The sequence below is a fragment of the Mauremys reevesii genome, linkage group 9, assembly GCF_016161935.1.
Source record: "Mauremys reevesii isolate NIE-2019 linkage group 9, ASM1616193v1, whole genome shotgun sequence".
Classification (NCBI taxonomy): domain Eukaryota; kingdom Metazoa; phylum Chordata; order Testudines; family Geoemydidae; genus Mauremys; species Mauremys reevesii.
The window spans coordinates 18,167,627-18,189,708 of record NC_052631.1 but is presented as its reverse complement, the minus strand read 5'-3'; the positions used below and the strand labels follow the sequence as shown (position 1 = coordinate 18,189,708).

Below are 22,082 nucleotides of genomic sequence, written 5' to 3'. Positions count from 1 at the left end.
AGGCCTGCAGTATTTGGGATGCTGTGAATACGTATGTAATCCTAGATAATTATATATGTATATATAGAGATCTTAAGATATTTCAGCATGGCGCGCTTAACCTGCAGTCCGTTAACACATGGTCGTGACGGCTTTACTCCTGACATCCGCACGTAAATGGGTCTGTACAGTACTGTTGTTTGAGATGTCATTTGAGGCCTGATCCAATTCCCTCTGAAGTCAAGGAGCATCTTAGAGGCTGATCCCAATCAGACTACCCTTGACTTCAGTGAGTTTTGATCAGGCCCTTAATGCAGAAATGTATATAGCTGTATAGAAAACTCTCTTCTTCACTTGTAGATAGAATTTACAGTACTGGTATAACAACTTCTTTGTGGGTCTAGTCTCCACTTGCAGTGTGCATAAACTCTAGTCATGTTTATGAAATGTGCAGCCATCAATGAGCCTTTGTGTTTTGTAGACCTGAAAGCCCTTTCACGTGGTGCCAATGGAAGATTTCAAGGGCTACCTTTCAAACATACTCTTTACATTCTCAGTTGCCACTAGAAATCAGATTAAACTATAAATCAGGATTACTTTGTAGAGGTCAAAGAGGTCTCTATGGGTATCCCCAGTGAGGCTCTGAAGCAGTTGCATAAGGGGAAATCATTGCATAAGAGAGAAGTGAAAGAGGTCTGGTGGATACAATCTTTTACTCACCCTTTCCTAATCTGTTGAGATGTCGTGGTGACCTCACCTCTCCCTGTCATGGTCTGGAAGAAAAATTGCCACTTGGGCATAATCAAAAAGTACTTTTCCTGGGACAAATTTGCAGCGGTCAGCAAAAGGGGAGAAAAAAGTATTAACTACTGTAGAAGTACTAAGAGTCTTTTAAATCCCCAGTGGCCTTGGTAAAATGTGTTGGTGCCATTGGTTGTGAGAGAAGAGTAACTCGGTATGCATATGCATATAATTACTAATCTGGCTATCTGCTGCTCCACCATTAGTGGAGTACATTCCCAGTCACTCGTAGGTTGTCAGATAAATGGTTTCAGTTCTTTCAGTGCTTTCCTGATCTCCAAGGACCAAACTTTAAAAAACAGCCTCTGTGCAGCAGATATGGCAGGATGTGATATCTGATATTTGGTTGTATACTAATTACCCTAATTATTACTCCTCGACTGGATACTCCATTCACAACTGAGTAAAATGGTTGAAATTGGTTGGTCCCCTGTGGCCTTGTCTACACTAGCATTTTTCTTGACATTTACCACCTTTAAAGTTCCACCAGTGGTAGGAATAGTGGGAGCGCTAGCATGGGGTTTAAATCAGGGCCTTTACCTTAGGGCCAGTGCCAGTCCTCAAATCCTCCCAGCAGGCCAAAGTCACTCATGCCAACAAGAACCCACCCCCCAAAAAACTCCACCCCCACCTGCCTAAGCCTTTGGGGTCTGGGGTAGAGGATTGGGGTGCAGGCTCTGGGAGGCAGTTTGGGTGGGGGAGAGAGCCTGGGGTGCAGGTTCTGGGATGGAGTTTGGGGTCTGGGGTGTGTGTGGGGAGGAGGTGCAGGCTCTGGGAGGGAGTTTGGGGGCTTGGGGTGTGTGGGGTTGGGGGGCAGGCTCTAGGAGGGAGTTTTGGGGCAGAAGTGTGTGTGGGAGGGTGCAGGCTCTGGGAGGGATTTTGGGGGCTGGGAGTGTGGGGGGGGCTGGAGGAGGGTGTGCGGGCTCTGGGAGGGAGTTTGGGGGTGTGAGGGGGTGTGTGGGAAAGGGAAAGGGAAGGGGATGCAGGCTCTGGGAGAGGGTTGGGGGTGCAACGCTTAACTGGGGTTCCAAGGCGGGGCAGGCCAGAGGGCCTCTATGCACTTCTGCCCCCAGGCACCGCCCCTGCAGCATCCCATTGGCCTCAGGGAGGGGCCGGCAGCCACTGGAGTGAGCAGGCGGACGCCACTCAGCTCCGCTGCACTGCTGGGGCCCCTGAGGGGGGAACACTCGGGGTTGGCAGGTGGGGCCAAGGGAGAGACCCGGCTCCAAAACTGCTGGAGCCCCGCGGGCCACATTGGGGATGCTCATGGGCCGCAGATGGCCCGCAGGCTGGGAGTTTGAAACACCTGGCTCCAGGCCAAAGGGGGCTGCGGGAAGCAGCGCGGGCCAAGGGATGTACTGGCCGCCCTTCCCGCAGCCCCCATTGGCCTGGAGCAGCGAACCGCAGCCAGTGGGAGCCGCGATCGGCCGGTGATTGCGGCAGGTAAACAAACCAGCCCGGACCACCAGGGGCTTTCCCTGAACAAGCCGCAGCCTGATTTTGAGAAGCACTGATCTAGACCTACTCTGAGCAGGGATAGATATACAAGATGACCAGTGGCAGGTTTACTCTAGAGCTTCTACCTTTACCCCCACATATGGAGTTGCACTAGTGGTAATGCAACAATTGGAATTTTCAAGAAACAATGCTAAGGTACACCTAGCTCTGGAAAGCAGAGCTGAGTAAAATGCTGGAACAAGCCACTTAAACCAGAGTAAAGTGATATCTAGATCTTTCATGATCTCAAGGCTAAATCCATCGTGGAGCAATAAAGTGTGATGTCCACAAGAAGACAGAATACAAACATCCCCTCAAGAATTTAAATTACATCTTGGCACCATAAAATATATTAGATTTGAAAAGCTGATGGGAAATCTTACCAGAGAAAGCAAGGAGGAGGGGCAAGTTTGTGAGGGCTAACCAGGGCCGGCTCCAGACCCCAGCACGCCAAGTGCGTGCTTGGGGCGGCATGCCCCGGGGGGCGCTCTGCCTGTCTCCGGGAGGGCGGCAGGCGGCTCAGGTGGACCTCCCGCAGGCGTGCCTGTGGAGGGTCCGTTGGTCCCGTGGCTCTGGTGGACCTCCCGCAGGCGTGCCTGCGGATGCTCCACCGGAGCCGCAGGACCAGCGGACCCTCCGCAGGCTCGTCTGCGGGAGGTCCACCGGAGCCGCGGGACCGGCGACCGCCAGCGCGCCCCCCGCGGTGTGCCGCCCTGCTTGGGGTGGCGAAATTGCTACAGCTGCCCCTGGGGCTAACAGAGGGAATGTGACATGAAGTGGCGGTCTCCTTTTCCCAGTCCAGATGCTATGAGAGCTTAGAGAAGAATGGGTTGTTGTCATCTGTATACATCTTTAGCTTTCTTTGGTAAGGACGGCAGAAGTGATATACTATGAGTCTATTAATTTCTGTATAATCCTTGTAATGTTCTAATGTTTTCTATTATGTTTTGGCCTTGTAGACAATATCATGTTGTATCCACAATAATCTTTGAGTTACTGGGATTCCAGGAAGTTCATCCATAGGCTGCCACCTTACCAAATCACATCCATCACAGGCAGATTTGTTAGGCTTTGGTAATCCAGACAACGATCAGAATATTTGAATAGCAGCCTCAGCCCCGAAAGAATCTTTTTGTTTTAAGCTACAGACAGCAGACCTTGGAATTTTGAACTGCTGTGGTGTAACCATAGACAGTCTTCAAATGGTTCAGGCTTGTCCGAGGGGCAAATGCTGAACAAACATGAGGGCTGAAGCATCTGGGAGAAAAGACTGTAAAAGCTTCTAATTTTATGCCTAAGCTAAAATACAGTTTTGTGTGTGCAATCAACTGTGAGCATGAAATGACTGAATTTAGACATCAAACTTCCAGATTTGTGGGCCCAAAAAACAACTGCTCCCACAAATCATGCAGCTAGATTGCTAACTGCTACCATTTTCACCCTTAATTGACTGCACCTGTAGCTGACGGGAACAAAACTGCAGGCACAGAATTAGACACCAGATTGAGGCCTCTGTGACAATTTGGCCCTAGATTCATAGCTATCTCTCTATCATTCCTCATTGCCACTTCTCTGGCACAGATCACTCTCCATGGAAACCATTCTCCTGTGTTTGTCAGTGAATTGAAATGTGCAGGTTTCTGTTCCTCATGTTTCTCATCAGGATTTCAGTTAAAAATGCTAGGATTATCTAGAAAAAATAATAGCTTGCAAAAATTTTGAACTAAACTCACATGGCATTGTCCAGTCAGAAAAAAAATGGAAAGCAGAACATTGAACTTGAGCTGTATCTATGGCAGAAGACCTGTGTCTATAAAATAAGGATTTTACCCTTGATTAACACTGATTATAGGTAGAAGTTAACACTAAATAGCAACAGAATTTGGTTCTTCTCTAAAAATGCTGTTGTAAAAAGTTATGGTCTAGTGAAACTAAGTACTAATGTTGGACCCGTGCTTTCTGTTCCCTGCTATGTCTCCAAAAGTGTATGTGAAAAACTTAAGTGTGCACCATCTTAGACATGCACAGCTCTTAATATGGTCACAATTTGCACATGCACATAAATATGTATTTATGCAATTCCCATCCTTCACAAATGCAAAGAGAAGTCAATCATGTGGAAAAGCATGTCCCTCTGGCCCTGGGGCATCCTTTACTTTGGGGCAAGTGGGGCAGTCACCCCCCACCAACTTGGCTCCCCCTTTGACTTTTCATGGGTCTATACTTTTTCCACGTAGGCAAGATTAGTTTTGATGATTCCTGATGTCTTCCAAAGTGGTTCAGCATATTTACTATCTACTATCTACCTGTAAGTTTTATATAGCTCCCCTCATTTTGGTATCTGAACACCTGACAAACAATATTTTTTTATAATGTAGAGATGGGGAACAGCGGCACAGAGAGACAAAGTGATTTGCACAAGGTCACACAAAGAGCCCACCGCATAATCAAGAATGGAACCTGCATATCCTGAGTCTTAGTCCAATGCTTTAATCACAAGACCATCTTTTGCCTATCTTCATTAGGGAGAGACTCTTCACTTACTGCAATGGGTTTTACATGTTGTTAGCTGGGACCATCAGATATACAGCATTAAGTGGCACAATTCAAGACAAATCTTTATATTATATTTTCAGTTGCTAGTCTGTTATTTCATTTGATTGTTCACTATGATGTTTACACAGTTTTTAAATGAAGCTCTGATTTGCCATTTGGAAGTGCAAGAACTTTTTCAGCAATGATTTGACCCACCTCTTGTCAAGAACAAAACTTCTATTTTCTGAGTCTGATTTTCTGTACATATGGGAAAAATGTTCACCTTTTATGACAATGATATTAAGCCAATCTAAATATTTTGCAACCCTGCCCCATTTGAAATAAAATGGCTAAACCAAATATTCCTGTTTTCAATTTTGAAATTCTATGACAGCTTGTCAATTTGCAAGCCAGAATCTCAGATGACTGCCAAATGTGTGTCTCCAGTTATTGGCTTCATGCACGATGTGCCATATACAAATGTACCAAATAGCTAAACAGTGGTTCCCATTACTGCTTTTTAATATAACAATATGTGTGGACATCAGTACTGATGTTGAATGATGCCAAGGCATTTTAAAGACTCCTGAATAAAGTGGAATCAAGTGTTTATAATAAAAAATGTATTTGTTAGGTGTGGTCCATATTTTTGTTTATGAACTATCTGTGAAGAAAGCAGGATTTCCACAGATTTGTTTGTGGCTCTAAAATGAGTCACATGGAAAAAGAGAAAGTATTGCGGATGTTCCATAGCAAGGATGTGGGGAGAGGGGAGGAATAAATTAGATTTTCCTCTTTGTGCTTCAGTACCTAATAACCATATTTATAAGGGCTTTCTCCTCCCATTCTCTGTCTGGAATTATAAAATGGCTCCAGTATGCCTCACATTGCCAGGGATTCTTCTCCCCTAAATCATGTTTCCCTCCAACCAAACTGGCTTCTGCCCTCTTGACTTGACCAAAGCCACCTGACTAAGGTGACTAGTGTCTTGCACTAGCTAAATGATAGGGGTGATTCTGTGTCCTTATTATCTTTAATCTGTCTGCTGCTTGCAACACCGCTGATCACTCTCCTCTTCCTGGTCCTTTTCCCTCTACACATTGATGATATTGTGCTCTCCTAGTTCTTGTCCTTCCTTGATGACTTAATGCGTCTTCTCTCCCATCGCTGTCTCTTGGTATCACACAGGGTTCTTTCTTCTGTCTCCTCCTTGCTGAACAATCTCTCTTTAGATTGTCTCATTGACTCCAAGAGTTTCAACCCTATTATGAAGATGGTTCAAATATTGCTCTCCTTTTCTGTCCAATCTCACATCTGCAGTCTGTCAGATAGCTCCTTCTGATGTCCTTGTCTTTCCTTCTAACTCTTCTTCATTTCCTCTTTTCTCAGCCCAAATGGACAGCTATTCATTGCCCAGGCTTATAGAGTCTCATCTTTTAATCTTCACTCTCCTTTTGCTCCCACAATTTATATATAGATATAAATCTAATATTTCTTCTTGTATAATCTTGTCATAGTCTATCTTTTTGTCTCTCTTCCCATTATCAGAGTGGATGAAATTTTTTCCTAATGCCATGTTTTTCTGATAGAAAATGCTTTTTGTTGAAACTGAAAATTTCCAAGGAAATGTGTCAATTTTAATGAAATTTCCTTTTAAAACACATTGAAATTAAGCTTTTTTGATAAGATTGAAATGAGCAACCATATGAACCGAAAGATCTTTCTTTATTAAAACAGGATCCATTCTGGTCATGGGTGGTTTAACTTATATCTTTCCCATTGCAGCTTCTTCATCTCCCTGTTTTGCCTCTGTGGAGCTCAAGAACAAATAGTATGCCATTTGGTTATGGACTGCTCTCTTTATCATCTTGATGGTGGATGGATGTGATTTATGTCTCTGGGTGCTGCTGCTGTGATGGAATGGCTGCATCACTTACCCAATATCTAATTAATTGTTTGTGTCAGCAGAAGCCATATGCCAGAAGAAGATTCCCTATTCTCCTGCTAAAGGCATCTTTCTCTTCCATGGCTCCAACAATGTGTCTTCCCATACATCCCTAAACAGATGTGAATTATTTCATTGTCTTCCTGCCATATTTTGCATCTGGTTCAAACTCCTTGATCTCAACTACATTTTTCTGTCATCTGTATGGCAGAAAAAGAGCTACATGAGGGCTTGATGAGCCAATGTGGACCATGCCATTTGGCTCTAGATCAGAAGGTGAAGGATTCATGACAAGGTGTGCATTTCTTCTTTGAGAAAGGCTGAAACCATCAGCTCTGTTCCAACAATCTCTGGGCTATGTTGAAATATGCTTTGAATCCTGGGCCCAGGCACCCCTGAATTTTGAATAAATCCATATCTGAATCAGAGTTTTGTGGCTTGGGCCCATTCACATATCTCTCTTTCTATGAATGTATGTAGCCCTCATTGCAGTAGTGTCTATAGCCCATGTTTAGTTTGTTTCCAGAAGCTAGTTTCCTACTCTGTGTCCAATGTGTTGGGAAGATAAAAAATGAGTTTCTAAATTTTCTATTTTCAACCATATATGTTCCTTTCTACACAACTAAGTCTTGGATCTTTAGTTCAGTCTGCTGTCTAGACTCAAGATGAGGCTTCTGTTTTTGTTCTCACTGTTCTGAAACTACTCCCTGTAAGTATAGTGTGATAGATTGGTAAGAAAAGCACTGATGTTTGTCATATGTCCACCATAGGAACATCAGGGGAAGACTATAATAACCAGATGAGATCCTTCAGAGCTTTAACAATCAAAGTCACACAGGTTCGCCTAAAACATAGGGGTGAATACTTCAAGGCTTGTTTTTGTGGTTGTTTTTTTGTTTTTAAAAGGCTGCAAAAGATTTGTTTAACCAATTGTGAAAACAGTGAGGCAAATTTTGCAAGTTTCTTTTTATAGGAGACATTTTTCACAAAGCCTTAAAATATTATATTTATATGTTCTACTACTTTCTTACTTGAGCTTTTGTCTTATCTGATTTGTCTGTCTCCTTGTCAATTTTCCTTCACTCGTGTCTAGAAAAATACACTGAATAAAGGAATGGAAAAGGCATAACCTAGCAACAACTGATTTGCGATGCCATACATTTTTCCCATGATAAATAAAGCCTCATCTTACTAGAAGGTAGCAGAGCATTCTGCTGACTATGATTGATAGTACTAGTTAGTGTCACTCATTTACTTCCAAAAGCTTTCTGAAGAGCAGCAAAAGTGATGAAGAAAAATGAAAGTAACAAATGTGTCAGTCATCATGGACCTCACTTAAAATAAAGCATACAGGGAAAACTTGCAGATAAAGCCCACCAAAAACTCAATCCACATTTACTAGGTCTTCATGTCTGAACATAGATAGATATACAGAGCCTGATATTCAACCTCTAGTGACTTGACTGGGTCTTCATCAAGCAAAACATGGCTGAATCCATTCTGCTGAGCTCTGCTAGGTGCAGGTCTGAAAGGGGTAGCCATTCAAGTCTCAGGCTGGCTGAGGCCTGGTTCAGACCTTGGTTTTAAGGCTGCTCTAACCTAAGTCCAGCTGCAAATGGTCCCAGGTAACAATAGCAACTGAAAAACACGAGTCAGGCTAAGTGAAAGACTATTTAAAACAAACATAAATTAATTATGATTTTGTTCTGGAGCCACCATCTTCCCCCACCAGTTCTTTTCTTATGCTTTATTTCTTTACAAAGAAGAAACAAAACCTCTTTCTCTTCTCTAGCCAGGAGAGATTCTTTTTTAGGGAAACCAAAAATAATGTTGTCTCCTCCTTGTTCAAAGTTGTGGAGAAAGATGTTCCCTAAAATTAAGTTTATGAAACTAGAAATACTCTGAGTGAACTACAGCATTTGAAAACCATGGAAGAATCTGACCCAAAGCTAAAAAGTTCCATCTCCTGTTCAGCCTATTAAAAGCTGAAATGACTAATGCAATAGCAAAAAGCTGCAGGTGACAGTGAATGTAAGTAGAAAATAGGTAAGGCTTTGACTTCCACTCACTGGAATCTTATTGACAGTTTAGTAATATTTACCTTTCTCTGCCCTTTAAAGAGCATTAGTTGTGAGTCTGGTGCTGATGACATATTGTTCAACAGAGGCCACTCCTAAGTATCTGCACTTTCTGCTTCAATAAAAAGAATTCAATTTGAAAGCAAAAAGGTTGCTGGAAAATACAACTGTTCACCTGTCAATAAACTTCAGATGAAAGAACATCAGTGATACAATAAAAGGCACATAGTTATTGAAAGATAAAAGCACTTGAGTCACATCATAAAGGCCAATAACTCTCTGGGTTTTCCAAGGAAACAAAAATGCTGAATATTAGAATCAGCCAATAGCATGAGATTTCCATTCCCTTGAGTCAAGCAGCACTGGAAAATACAGATCCCTGGGTAATTATTGAAAATTATGCACATCTGATGATCTTGATGCAATTTTCAATGGTGGAAAGTTCACAAAGATCTCACCCTATTGGACACCAATTGTTGCTCTTCTTGGCAGACTCATAAGAGAGACCTGTATCAGAGGGGTAGCCGTGTTAGTCTGGTTCTGTAGAAGCAGCAAAGAATCCTGTGGCACCTTATAGACTAACAGACGTTTTGCAGCATGAGCTTTCGTGGGTGAATACCCACTTCTTCGGATGCAAGCCACTGCTTGCATCCGAAGAAGTGGGTATTAGTCTATAAGGTGCCACAGGATTCTTTGCTGCTTCATAAGAGAGACCATGGACTGAACTACTTTCTCACCCTGAGAGATGGCCTTTCAGATCAGGGTTGAGGCACACTGACATACAGTGTGAAGTCTGCACTACAGTTGCTCATATTGCATCTGTGGATAAATAGAGGAGTTCAGTCTCCAGGTCAGGCAATCCTGTACCACTCACAAGCATGAAAGGCAAAACTGGGTGCCTAAAGACCAGTACCTCAACCTATAATCTGCATTCTAAAATCAGGCCATTTCCTTAGAGTCCTAAATAGGAATTTTGGTGTGTAACTTTAGACATCCAATTTTGAATATTTTGGCAAAAATGTTCTAACTGCCTTGTTTCTGGCTCTTAATGTCTTACCATAGACTAAAGTACTGTTTTTTGCATCCTGATTAAAAAACAGAAAATCCTAATCCCCCAGAGTGTCTCCTGGCAAAGTGGCCAGTCATGACTGACACATTTATTTTTAGCGAGGTTGCCAGATCAAAGTGCCTACAGATATGGAAAATTGAAGCAACGGTCTTGTGTAAAATGTTCTTGGTCTTCATTGTTTTGGAAAACTTCAGGCCAGTTGACAGCCCTATTTTATTAGGCAAACAAAAGAATCAAGGATTTATATATCACTCGGGTGCATTTTGAAGGAATCATTTGTCTTTTTTATGATAACTTTTTTTTCTGGTTTTACATGACATCAGGTATTTCTTGAGAATGAAAGACGGCTCCTTTAGGGTCATTGAACCTGCCTGTTTCAAAATGAACATCCTTAATCCCAGCACTCATGTCTGGATGAAAAATATAGGGCCAGAGTGCAAGCTCAAAGAGAACCCATGAGGAACATGCAGTTACAAGCCATAGCACCGAAGGCTCAATGAAGTACTCTGTCCTTTCTGAGGTAAGCTGAGCCACCTCGAAATTACCTCTAAGTGTAAAGTCATTGAGACAAAAAATAAATAAAAATCTTTAAGCTTTTGCTTAGCTTTTCATATCTCTTTTTATATGCAAGTTTCTGTTTCCTCCCTCATGCTTTGGTATTAGTGCACATTAGAATATTAGGTCAAACGCCCTCAGTAATAACTGTGCTGTATAATCTTTCTGATTTTCATCTTTTTTCCCTAGTTTTCTCCTCTGGTACTGCAAACATCAATGGCAAAGGCACTTTTGCCCCATATACTTACCCTTTTATTGCACCAGAATTTACGATGCATAATATTTCAAATGCAAGAAGTATTTGTATTTTTGTGAATCTGTAGTGCATAATCAGACGTGTCAGGAAGAGGGGAGGCATACTCTACTCCGGATATTTGATCAACTTGATCCACTTATTCTAAACTATGGGCAGTGTACATTGGTTAGATCCATGTTTTTGTTTATGAAATGAGTGGCTTAGCAGAAAACATACCAATGTGATTGTTTTGCTGGGGATTCAAATTGCATAGATGTATTATCTACCATAAATAGTTATGTTTTCAATACTTGTGGTAGAAGCAGATAGTGAGTATTTTCTGTTTGCTGTGGAAACCACTTGAAATACTATCTGCCAGCTAATCTAATTATAGTCCAAATGATAATCAGACTAGATGACACAACTATTGGCTGACAGTCTTTCACAAACTTAAACTTGCACACACACACCTTACGTTGCCTAATTTTAGCTTGCACTGTGCCCTTATCTCTGTAACTTCATATTACCAAGCAGGTATTGAGAAACAGGAAACTATGTATTATACCTCTGAAACTATGCTAATACCAAACCACACATCTAAATATTGCTCTGCAAAATCTCTATGAGAAGAGAAGCTCATTTTTAAAACAAATAAATGTTTTGATTTAAATTGAAACGTCTACACTTTTAGATATAGTTGTGGTGGCTACAGCATTGTCATTATCTGCAATTTTCTGCAGGATAGGTTTGCAAAAGCTGCAGAATCTAGTGGAGATCTCTAATTCAGTGCAGTCTTAATTACTGTCAAAATGTCTGAACTTCACTGGTTTCAGAGTGCTATGGATATTGGATCCATCCTTAACCCTTAAGTAGAAAGGGTTACCAAGTTTTAGCTGACCTCACTATATAGGCTCCAGAGCAGGAATTTATTGCAAAAAAATTAATGCATATATGATAGTAAAGCATCAAATGCATTCCTTTTCTAAAATGCATCCCAATATTAAAAAAATACTCAATGTAAGTGCATTTTGTTGCCTAAAATGCATATATAGTTCTGCCATCAATGCTAATGAAAAGAGTTCTTAGATTAAAATAATTTTTCAGTAATATAAAATTTAGATTAAAATACTATTTATTTGAAGGGTTTATTTATCTGCGGTGTATGCTAGAATTCAGAGAGATGGCAAATATGTAATATCTTAATTCCTTTTATAATGCTCATTAAGTACAGTCAAGAAAGCTTCCATAGAAGCCTGCTAAAGGAATAGATTGGCTAAGTGAATTATTTTCCATCAAGCCAAACAATTACACCTCTTAAAGGGAAAATCTGTTAAAGGAATGATGCATTTAAACAGATTGTTAGTTCCCCTCAATGTGTAATGTAAAATGAATACAAAAGTAGACCTATTAAATACATCTCACCAGATCAATTTTTGCCATTCTTATTGTTCATGAAATAATACTGCCCTCTTAAATACCTTATAAACGCATAATCAACGTAGAAGAATAATTTGGGTGAGAAATGTGAGGCAACAGTTTATGAACATGAATATGTTTCTAATTAAACAATATGTGCCTAACAGTTTGCAGAGGACACAACAATTGGGGGAGTGGTAAATAAAGAAGAAGACAGTCCACAGATTCAATGTAAAGTCATACATCTTGGAACAAAGAATGTAGGCCATGCTTACAGGAAGGGGGAACCAATCCTGGGAAGCAGTGACTCTGAAAAGGACATGGGGACATGGTGGATAATCAGCTAAACATGAGCTCCCAGTGTGATGCTATGGCCAAAGGGGTAATGTAATTCTTGACTATATAAACAAAGGATGTTGCTAAGTAGGAGAGAGTTCAGAGAAGAGCCATGAGCATGATTAAGGATTGGGAAAATATGCTATATTGTGAAAGACTCCAGGAGCACAGCCTGTTTAGTTTAAGAAAGAGAAGGTTAAGGAGATCACAGTCTATAGGTATTTAAATGGAGAACAGAAAATAGATAGTAAAAGGCTCTTCAATGTAATAGACAAAGGTAAAACAAGACCCAATGGCTGGAAATTGAAGCTAGACAAATTCAGACTAGAAATAAGGCACGCATTGTTAGAAGTGAGACTAATTTACCAATGGAACAATTTACCAAGGGTTGTGATGGATTCTCCATCACTGACAATTTTAAAACAAGATTGGATTATTTTTCTAAATTGTATGCTATAGTTCAAAGTGAAATTAATTTGTGGAAGTACTATAGCATCTGTTATGTAGGAGATTAGACTAGATGGTCACAATGGTCCACTCTGGGTTGTAAGCTATGAATCTATGAATGAAAAATGGTTAGGGTGTGATCCAAAGTTGAAGTCAGTGGGGATCTGTTAATTGACTTCAGTGTGTTTTGATTCAGGGCATAAATAAGTTTAAGGAAATAGCCATCCCAGAAGCAAGTTACTGTGAGGATAAAAAATATAAATAAAGTGATTTCTTGTTACTGTGAGGATAAGTTAAATACTGAAATGTGCATTGCCATGGATACAGTTTTCTATTTACAATATGGAGTTTTTTTTCCTAAGTAGATATGGGTAAAGTAACCAGAAGGCAGGGCTTCAATTCCCAACATACCACTTAGGCAATGGTTTTCAAACTTTTTAGGCTGCATACCCCTTTCAAATAATGTAGTCTACCATGTAGACCCATCTGAGATAGGGTCATAATATACCTATGAAAACAGAAAAAAAGAAAGGTATGGAAGGCATAACATGATGCATTGTCTGCCATTACAGAATTTTTCTCGCATACCCCTGATGAGAGCTCACATACCTTTAGGGGTATACATATCCTAGATTGAAAACCACGGCACTAGAGTTATAACATTAAGACTAACTCTGTACGGATCTACTAATGGCTATCTTTAGTGTAAATGTTTTCAAACCTAGAGGATATTTCTATGGTGCCTATAGAAGTCTTATGCAAATCCACTAATACAGATACTTTCCCCCACCATATGGGGACAATAGGTGTTATAGCCACTATTCCAGTCCATATGCTGGAACAGAAGCTGGGTAGACTGGTTGAGGGGGTTGGATTCCATCCCCCAAATCTCACTTAGTGCCTCACATAACATTTTGTTCTTTGGGTTTTGTGGTGAATTTCAGTCTGAGAGTGAGTCACACTTAGGTCGACCAGAGTTTTGTCATTTACTTCAATAAGGTCAGGATTTAACCCATAGTGTGTATGAGGTGTATGTATTATGTTTTTGCAGCTTGAAATGCTTGCCTTCATTTGCAACAGCTGATGCCATGAAAAAAAATGTTTTGTGGTTGCCTTCATAAGTGGGCAGCAGATGACTAACAACTTTGAAGGGTACACAATATTTTCTTAAACTCATATGATATCATCAGCTGCATTTCAACAGTTTATTTTACTGAGATGCTAATTTTATCAATAATAAAAGAGAAGGCCCAGCTAGCTGGACAATTAATCCTTCCTCACAGGCCTCACTAGCCTCCAGAACACAATCAATAAAATCATTATTTTTAGTTTGTGCATCTGACAAAAAAATCAACCAGCAAAACTTAAACTTACCCTGTTTTTGCAAAACTTGCCCAGTATCTCAACATGGATCTACTCAAGATTTGTTCAGCTTTGGTGTAATTAACTCTTCTCTCTAGAGGCAATCCAAATACAAATTCAATCTCATAACCGTGCATTACTCCCATCCATTCTGGCCAAGCAAGTTTTGAGGACCGATGTTCAAAGAAGTAGAAGAATACATTATTTCCTAGTTGAGCAAAAACATTTGTGAACTCCATTACAGGACATATGATATTGTAATCCCCAATAATGTCATCCATAGCATCACGATAATTGTTAGGGTTCTGCTCATCTTCCCAGTCTGTGTAGTGAAAAATGATTGATTCCACCCCAAGTTCACTTGCTTCTGGAAAAGACTCACTTAAACCTACTTGAAATTCTGTTTTATTGATCTGGCTATCATTATCTTTGCTGAAACCAGGTGCCCCATACACTAGAAAAGATGTCCCTTCATCTTTGTTAACTCCCACTAAGAGTTGGGTTTGTTTAAAGAGCCCATGATGGAGCAATGTTTGTGGCATTTCAGTGAGAAAATCACCATCAACTATGGGACAGAAATATGTTTTTAAAAGATAGTTGTGTGTTAGAACAGAAACTTCATTCTCGAGGATATCCTGGGGATCCTTGTTTTGGAGACAGAGAATTATGTCTGTATCATTGCTACCCGAGCAGCTGAGTAGTTTAGCTAAGGTCAAAGTTCTCTTCCTTGCCTCAGAATGTGTTAGTGTGGCCCAGGGGGCATTAGCAGCGCCACTTTGCATGATGGCTCTTGTGAAAAGAGGATGGCTTTCAGAAGAAAGGATATGGTAGCTAACAGAAGCAGACCCGGCACTCTCTCCAAATAAAGTCACACTTTTAGAATTGCCACCAAAGACAGCTATGTTCTCCTGGACCCACTGAAGTGCTAACCTTTGATCAAATAAACCTGCATTTCCTGGAGCTTCCTGGTTTCCCGGTAAAGCCAAGAATCCTAGTGCCCCTGTTCTGTAGTTCGCTGAAACTACAATGACTCTTTCAACACGTGCCAGAAATTTACCATCATAGACAGGTAAAGAGGATGTCCCTGATTGAAATCCACCCCCATAAATCCATACCATGACAGTTGCATTTTTGGGTTTTGGAGAAGGAACCCATACATTGAGGTATAAGCAGTCTTCACTAAGGTTAGTGTTTGGATTCCACATCTCTGACCCAGGGAATCCAGGGAAAGTTTTATCTATATTCTGATAACAAGAGTTTGCATGTTTTGTGGCATCCCAAATCTCTGTCCACTTGTTGCGGGGCTCTGGTTTTTTGAATCGTAGTCTACCAAGTGGTGGCTCGCCATAAGGAATTCCCAGAAAGGCTGTCACAGTTCCCCCAAGTACGGGCAAGTGAATCCCTCTTACTTTTCCTTTCTTAGTAGTAACTATAATGTCGTCTTCAGGTAGCACCTTCCTTACAAACATATACAGTAGAAGAAACCACATCAGAAATCTTGTGCAGACACTTGTCCCATTGCTGCATGTCATCATTCCTGAAATAAAATAAAAATTAAGTTTAGGAGCCTGCATTTTAATGTATCAGTACAAGGGCCAAAACTTGTTGCATGCAGAAGGAATGTGAAAGGCCCCAAAGGCACTGAAACTGAGATGGTTCTGCTGCACGGAGCAGCAGAGCAGATTTTAGCCATCGCTTGTTCTTGGCTACACTTTTTGCTGAATCATATTCAGTAACGATCTCACTTTACCCTATTCTGACATGATTTTCTAGCAATGGGTAAATTTTATAGTCTAGAGTCAGACAATGCTTTTGGATCATAATTCTGCTTTCTCTCCTCACATTGGCATGGATGTCCCTAAATACAGAGGGGACAGGCATGGATAGGATCCACAGGGACTTTGCTGCCCCTAAATATCACAGAGTAGTGCTCCACAACGGTTCTGTCCACCACAACATGGAAGGAGGTGGGAGGTTGAGGGCTAGGTAGGGGTGGGCCAAAGAGATGAAAGTATATGGCCAGCGAGTTTGTGACTATGTGAACCATTAATCATATGCCCAATGCAGCAGGTGCCTTGTATGGCATCACAGTAAAAGTCACCAGAAGTAGCCATACGTAAGTTGCTTTGCTAAGGAGTATCTGTTTTCCTCCCACACACAATCACTGAACAAACAGTATTTCATCTGGTTTAGCACACAAAAATATGCCCATCAGGCCTTTTCATAATATTTACTTTTGTTAGTTGGTGCCCTGATCATTCCAATTTGGAGGCTAATACATGAGAAGAACATCATGCAAAACACAATGTATGATTAGAAATTATTCTGTCGGTGGTTACTTTTGTAATTCATACTATCCCGTAAATACAGAGAGCTAGTAACAATGTGCACAATCTTAAGGATATCAAGTAAACTTCTACTAGAAATACGGGACAAAATTCAGGCCATGTACCAATTTCTTTACAAATAAACAGACACATTATTGACCCCGAAAAAGCAGCTCCTCTGTCGTTTGAATTAGAGCTTTCCCCATGTTTGGAGGTGTTCAGATCTCTATTTTTGTTTCAGGGATGACATGAAACTGTAGATATTGAACCATGTATTTATGATACAGAACCCAAGTGGGTTGAAATGCAATAGCAAAACATCAAAATAACTTCATTATAAACCCAACAGTACTCTCTGGGAATTGGAGGTGCTTTTCATAAGTCTGTACTTCAACTGATATGTATGTCTGTAATACTCTATAACTTCAGTTCTTGTATGTGATCACACAGATATGCCAAAATCATGAACAAATAAATGTGTTATAGACATTGTTTGCTATAACAGCAGCAAAGAATCCTGTGGCACCTTATAGACTAACAGACGTATTGGAGCATGAGCTTTCGTGGGTGAATACCCACTTCATCGGATGAGCTCATGCTCCAATACGTCTGTTAGTCTATAAGGTGCCACAGGATTCTTTGCTGCTTTTACAGATCCAGACTAACATGGCTACCCCTCTGATACTTTGCCATAACAATTAGCGTTATAGTTATTGCCTAGATTGTACATTTATTTGGGCAGGGACTATATTTTTTCTTTATTTTTGCAGTGCTTGGTACAGTCCTTGATTGGGGCCTGTAGGTGCTGGTAATTCTAGGAATTTAGACCCTGATTAGGTAAAGTACTTAATCACGTGCTTAAGTTAATGCATGTGAGTAGTCCCACTGATCTTAGTCTTTTAAGGTTGGACTTATTAACTCTGTTCTAAAAACATTCTCTTCGTCTCAAAAGCCAAATGTCAAAAAAGAAGAAAAATCTCATTTGGCACAATCCTACAGTCTGTTTCAGTGAAAATATTCAATAAAGCTTCTCTTCTGCTCTTCCTACCCTCTCCTCCTATTACTGTCCTGTTCTGCCTAGTGTATTCAGCACGGCCACTTTAAATAGTTCATTCTTTGTTAATGAGCAGCACTTCTCTCCTTACAAGGACTGAGGCTAATTTCTGTGGAAAGTACAGTTAATTTGTTTGTTTATTGTTGGAAAGTTGAGGGAGAATAGAAAAAATGGGGAAGTTTCTGGTTAAAGTGATTCCTAAATATGAGAGAGAATCAAAGTAACTCAGAGAGATAAATTATCACAGACAATATTTCGAACTTTTATTAAAAGCATGAGAAAATAAAAATCTATAGTACACAGATGATCTATTGTGGAAAAAGATGTAAAGCAATAGAATCTTTTATGTAAATGCTTCTCAGTATGATTCATAAAAATAAAAGGGCTAAAGAGCTGTATCTAACAATAACCAAACCTTAAGATTTACTTACCTAGAATCCTGCAAACACATCCTTGCTAAACTTTACTGGAGTGGGCAACCTCAAATCAATAGAATTACTCCAAGTGTTTGCAGAATCAGGGATTTAGTGCACCAAGCTGCAGTCCTTAGGCAAAATGAAATCACTTATTGCTTTGTACATCAGTTTACCCACCCATTAAAGAGATACAGTGAGAGTTCCTATCTTTGTAAAGCACTTTAAAGAGCTATAAATGAAAAATGTTCCATAGGGGTTAAGGATTATGCAAGAGTCAAATCCTGGTTGTTTTACTTTTAAGTTAATTCATGAATAAAGTGATCAGGAGATTGCATCAATATTGGGCTAAGGACCTAGCAGCATAGGAAGTCAGCAATTATCCAATATACAGTAAACTGGATAAGGAGGGTAATTTTTTAAAACCATCCAATATGTGACAGTGAAAGCAAGCATTTAATGTAGCATTTAAAGTGCTATCTGGAACTGTAAAGGATTGAAATAATCAATGGTAATATTATAGGCATAAGAAAAGTGAAATTAGAATAATAAATAATAAAGGGGGGGATGTGAACATCAGGAGTATAGGGTTCATGTAGAACCTTTAGTCTCCATACAGTTATGTTATTATACACACACACACACACACACACACACATATATATATATACACAACTAAAAACTAATAGAGACAAAAGTAAAAATCCGCAAATATAAAACAGACCCTGAACTTTTGATCCACAATCCTAAAATGTTTTAGCTATTAATGCAAATATTAAAGAAATAGTTAAAGTAAAAAAATCAACACTGTACATTTTAAAATTAGCTCTCCAATGAACTATCGAATCTTTTTAATGAGCAAATGAAATAGGTCAAACTTTGGAAAAAGTACAAAACTTCTACACTGCTAAATGAAAACATAATAGTTTCAAGTTATGTTTCCTGCTAATAGTGACAAAACTAGCAATTGAAAGGTATGGTACTGCACTTGGTGGTGAAATAGTACATTTTGTAATAATTTTAATGCTGCATTAAAACAAATTCAGCAACATAAAACACACTGAGCTAAATAAATAGGACTTGATTATTACTACAAGAATAGAAGAGGTCAGAAGATTGCTTTAGCCTGCCAACCTTAACCAAGTAGAGAGATGTCATTTACTATATTTGCATATTTAAAAAGTTGCTTCTGTATTTGTTTTAGCCAATAAAAATTAAACAGAATATACTTTCGTATTCTTTTTCAGTGAGGGAATATAATTTATTTAAATTATTATTTTCTCTCCTTGCAAATCTTTACCCAACCAAGAAATCTATACACAAGGCTACGTAATCTCTATTTAAATAGAAAAGATGATTGAATTAATAAATGATTTATTACTCAGTTCAATTTATTTAGCCCAGAATCCCTTGAATAATACCAAGGTCTGATACACATGCCTGCTTACTTGTTCCATCAGTTCCATTTGCAGAGCAGAGTGAGTATCTCCAACAGAGCAACAAATGGTCAGACCATAACATTTTAAAAGATCACAATCCCCATACAAATTGAGTTTAACTGTAATTTATATTGGCATAGAAACATGTAAATAGAGAACCACTCACCCCAGCTTCTATTGCAAAGACTACAAAGTTTCTAAAAGAGTCAAGATCTTTGTATACTTCAGTGAAAAGCAGTGTGTGGCTGCTACGTTAAGCCTGTAAATTGGACAGTACTGACATTATAATCAACTGTTTCTGTCCGAAAGCTCGCGAGAGTTGGCAACAGCAACTTGATCTGTAGGCAGCCGTTCTTTAGTATCTGGCATCTGTTCAAAGGGTAATGGTATAGTTATAGAAATGCTTCAGAATTATACCAGTTTTGATTAAATCAAGCATTAGATTTTATTGGAAAGGGAAAAATAAAATTATCCTTAATACAAGGCTACAACTTTATAACAAATCAGACTACAAACACAACAACAGAAGTATAAATCTTGCTTCTTTTTTGTTTTTCTTACATGAAGAACTATCCCTACTTGTATTTTTCTTTTTTGCAAAAGTTCAAGATTTCTATAACAATCTGGCAAAATGTTTAAAATATCTTTCCACCTCAGGTCAATTGGCTATTTCCAACTACAAATAGTGGAAGGAGAGAAAATGAGAACATTTTATACAGATATGCCATCAAGCAACAACAATCAATTGTATTAACTGAATTTGATTGTCTAATAGAGCTAGTCATAAAATGTTCTACAAAACAGTTTTCCATTAGAAAATGCAGTTTAATCAAAACCAAAATATTTCACAAAATTGTGTTTATTTTGACAAAAATAAATGTAGACCAAATTGTTTCCATTCTGATTTGGAATACAAGCACATTCTGAAATGCTGGCATTTCCTATGAAATGGAAATTCTGAGTTTTGGTTGGCTCTGCTGTCAAATGCCCATTGTACAATACTGAATCTTCTAATTCCAGTTTTAGTTTTAAAAAAATGTATGCTTGCATGGCCTTATTCTACACAGTATCACTGTTTCAACTGGAGAAATAAGACATTAACAGGACTGGGAGTTATTTATGGTGTGGCCATCTGTCTTTTGCTTGTTTGTCACTTTTAAATTTATTATTATTTATATTATGGGTGGCACCTAGAAACATCAACTAAGATCAGGAGTTTCAGGATCCTTTTGTGCTAGGCACTGTACAGACACATAATAAGAGATAGTTCCTATCTCAGTCTAAATAAATAAGACAAACATGGGGTGGAGAGATGGAAGGATTATACATTATTAACCCCATTTTACAGATGGGAAACTGAGGCACACAGCAATTAAGGGATTTACCTAATGTCACACAGTAAACCTATGGCAGGGCAAAAAATTAAAGCCAGATCTCCCGAGTATCACTCAAGTGCCTTAACCACAATGCCATCCTTTGGCTTTGTGTCCACAGTACTCTCTCACCCAACTTTCTCTGGCACTACTCTGAAGGAAGACCTCAGACTTTTACATGTCTTCAACTACTACAAAGACAGCCAGCTTCATCCTGGACAGGACAGAACTTTGTTGCCTTTGAGAGCTCAAGGCAATACATTTCCCTAGATATAATGATCAAGTTAGAGTTCTATTTTGATTAGAAAAAAATACAATATTGGCAATTACAGAACAGATGGAAAGCACAAATAAAAAGTTAAAATATAAAGCTTATACTCTTTAATATGAAGACAGAGAAAATTCTAGACCAGGTGTAGGCAACTTATGGCACGGGTGCCGAAGGTGGCACGCAAGCTGATTTTCAGTGGCACTCACACTGCCCAGGTCCTGGCCACCGGTCCAGGGGGCTCTGCGTTTTAATTAATTTTAAATGAAGCTTCTGAAACATTTTATAAACCTTATTTACTTTACATACAACAATAGTTTAATTATATATTATAGACTTATAAAAAGAGACCTTCTAAAAATGTTAAAATGTATTACTGGCACGCGAAACCTTAAATCAGAGTGAATAAATGAAGACTCGGCACAGCACTTCTGAAAGGTTGCCAACCCCATGTTCTAGACACTACCATGATAAATGGGATTGTTCATAGTGAGGAAGCTCAAAGAAACAGTCACTTACCCTCTCCTAGAGCATTTACTATGTATCGTTCAGGTTCACATGTCTGTTAGGCATATCCTTGGGACGTGCCCTTGTGATAATCTGAACCCAAACCTCAGTTATACATTCCTGGAACTTTAGTGTGAAAGTGTCAAACATGCACACTCATTTTGGATTAAAACTTCTCGATCTAGATTCTGAGCTCAGTTACACAAGGATAAATCCCAAGTATTGCAATAGATTTACACTGGAGTAATGGAGAGCAGATCCTAGAATCTTGTTATTTGAACATGCTGAAATAACAATTTCCTTCCAAATATACTGACACAATGATATGTTCTCTAAATAAAATCCTTTTTAATTTACCCCAGCATCTATGAACACTTTAAAGAAGTTTTATACACAGGAAAGTGAAGCCACGTGAAATCATACATTTGGCCCTTTAATGACATCGG

The 22,082-nt window shown here is 39.4% G+C and overlaps 1 protein-coding gene across 2 annotated transcripts in view; it reads right to left on the bottom strand.

The window, feature by feature from the left end:
- The window catches only part of BCHE (butyrylcholinesterase), a 43,160-nt gene extending 23,406 nt beyond the window's left edge, over positions 1-19,754 (bottom strand). Inside the window, exons 1-3 of one of the 2 annotated variants that reach the window (XM_039486938.1) lie at positions 19,655-19,754; positions 14,268-15,792; positions 700-752 (exon numbers count right to left, since the gene is read on the bottom strand). In XM_039486938.1, coding sequence (XP_039342872.1) covers positions 746-752; positions 14,268-15,790 — 1,530 coding nt within the window. In that variant the 5' untranslated portion in view covers positions 15,791-15,792; positions 19,655-19,754 and the 3' untranslated portion in view covers positions 700-745. Of the gene's footprint in view, positions 1-699; positions 753-14,267; positions 15,793-19,654 lie in introns of those variants that run through there. The other variant, XM_039486937.1, reaches the window with a different exon arrangement.
- Positions 19,755-22,082: the final 2,328 nt, after the last annotated feature.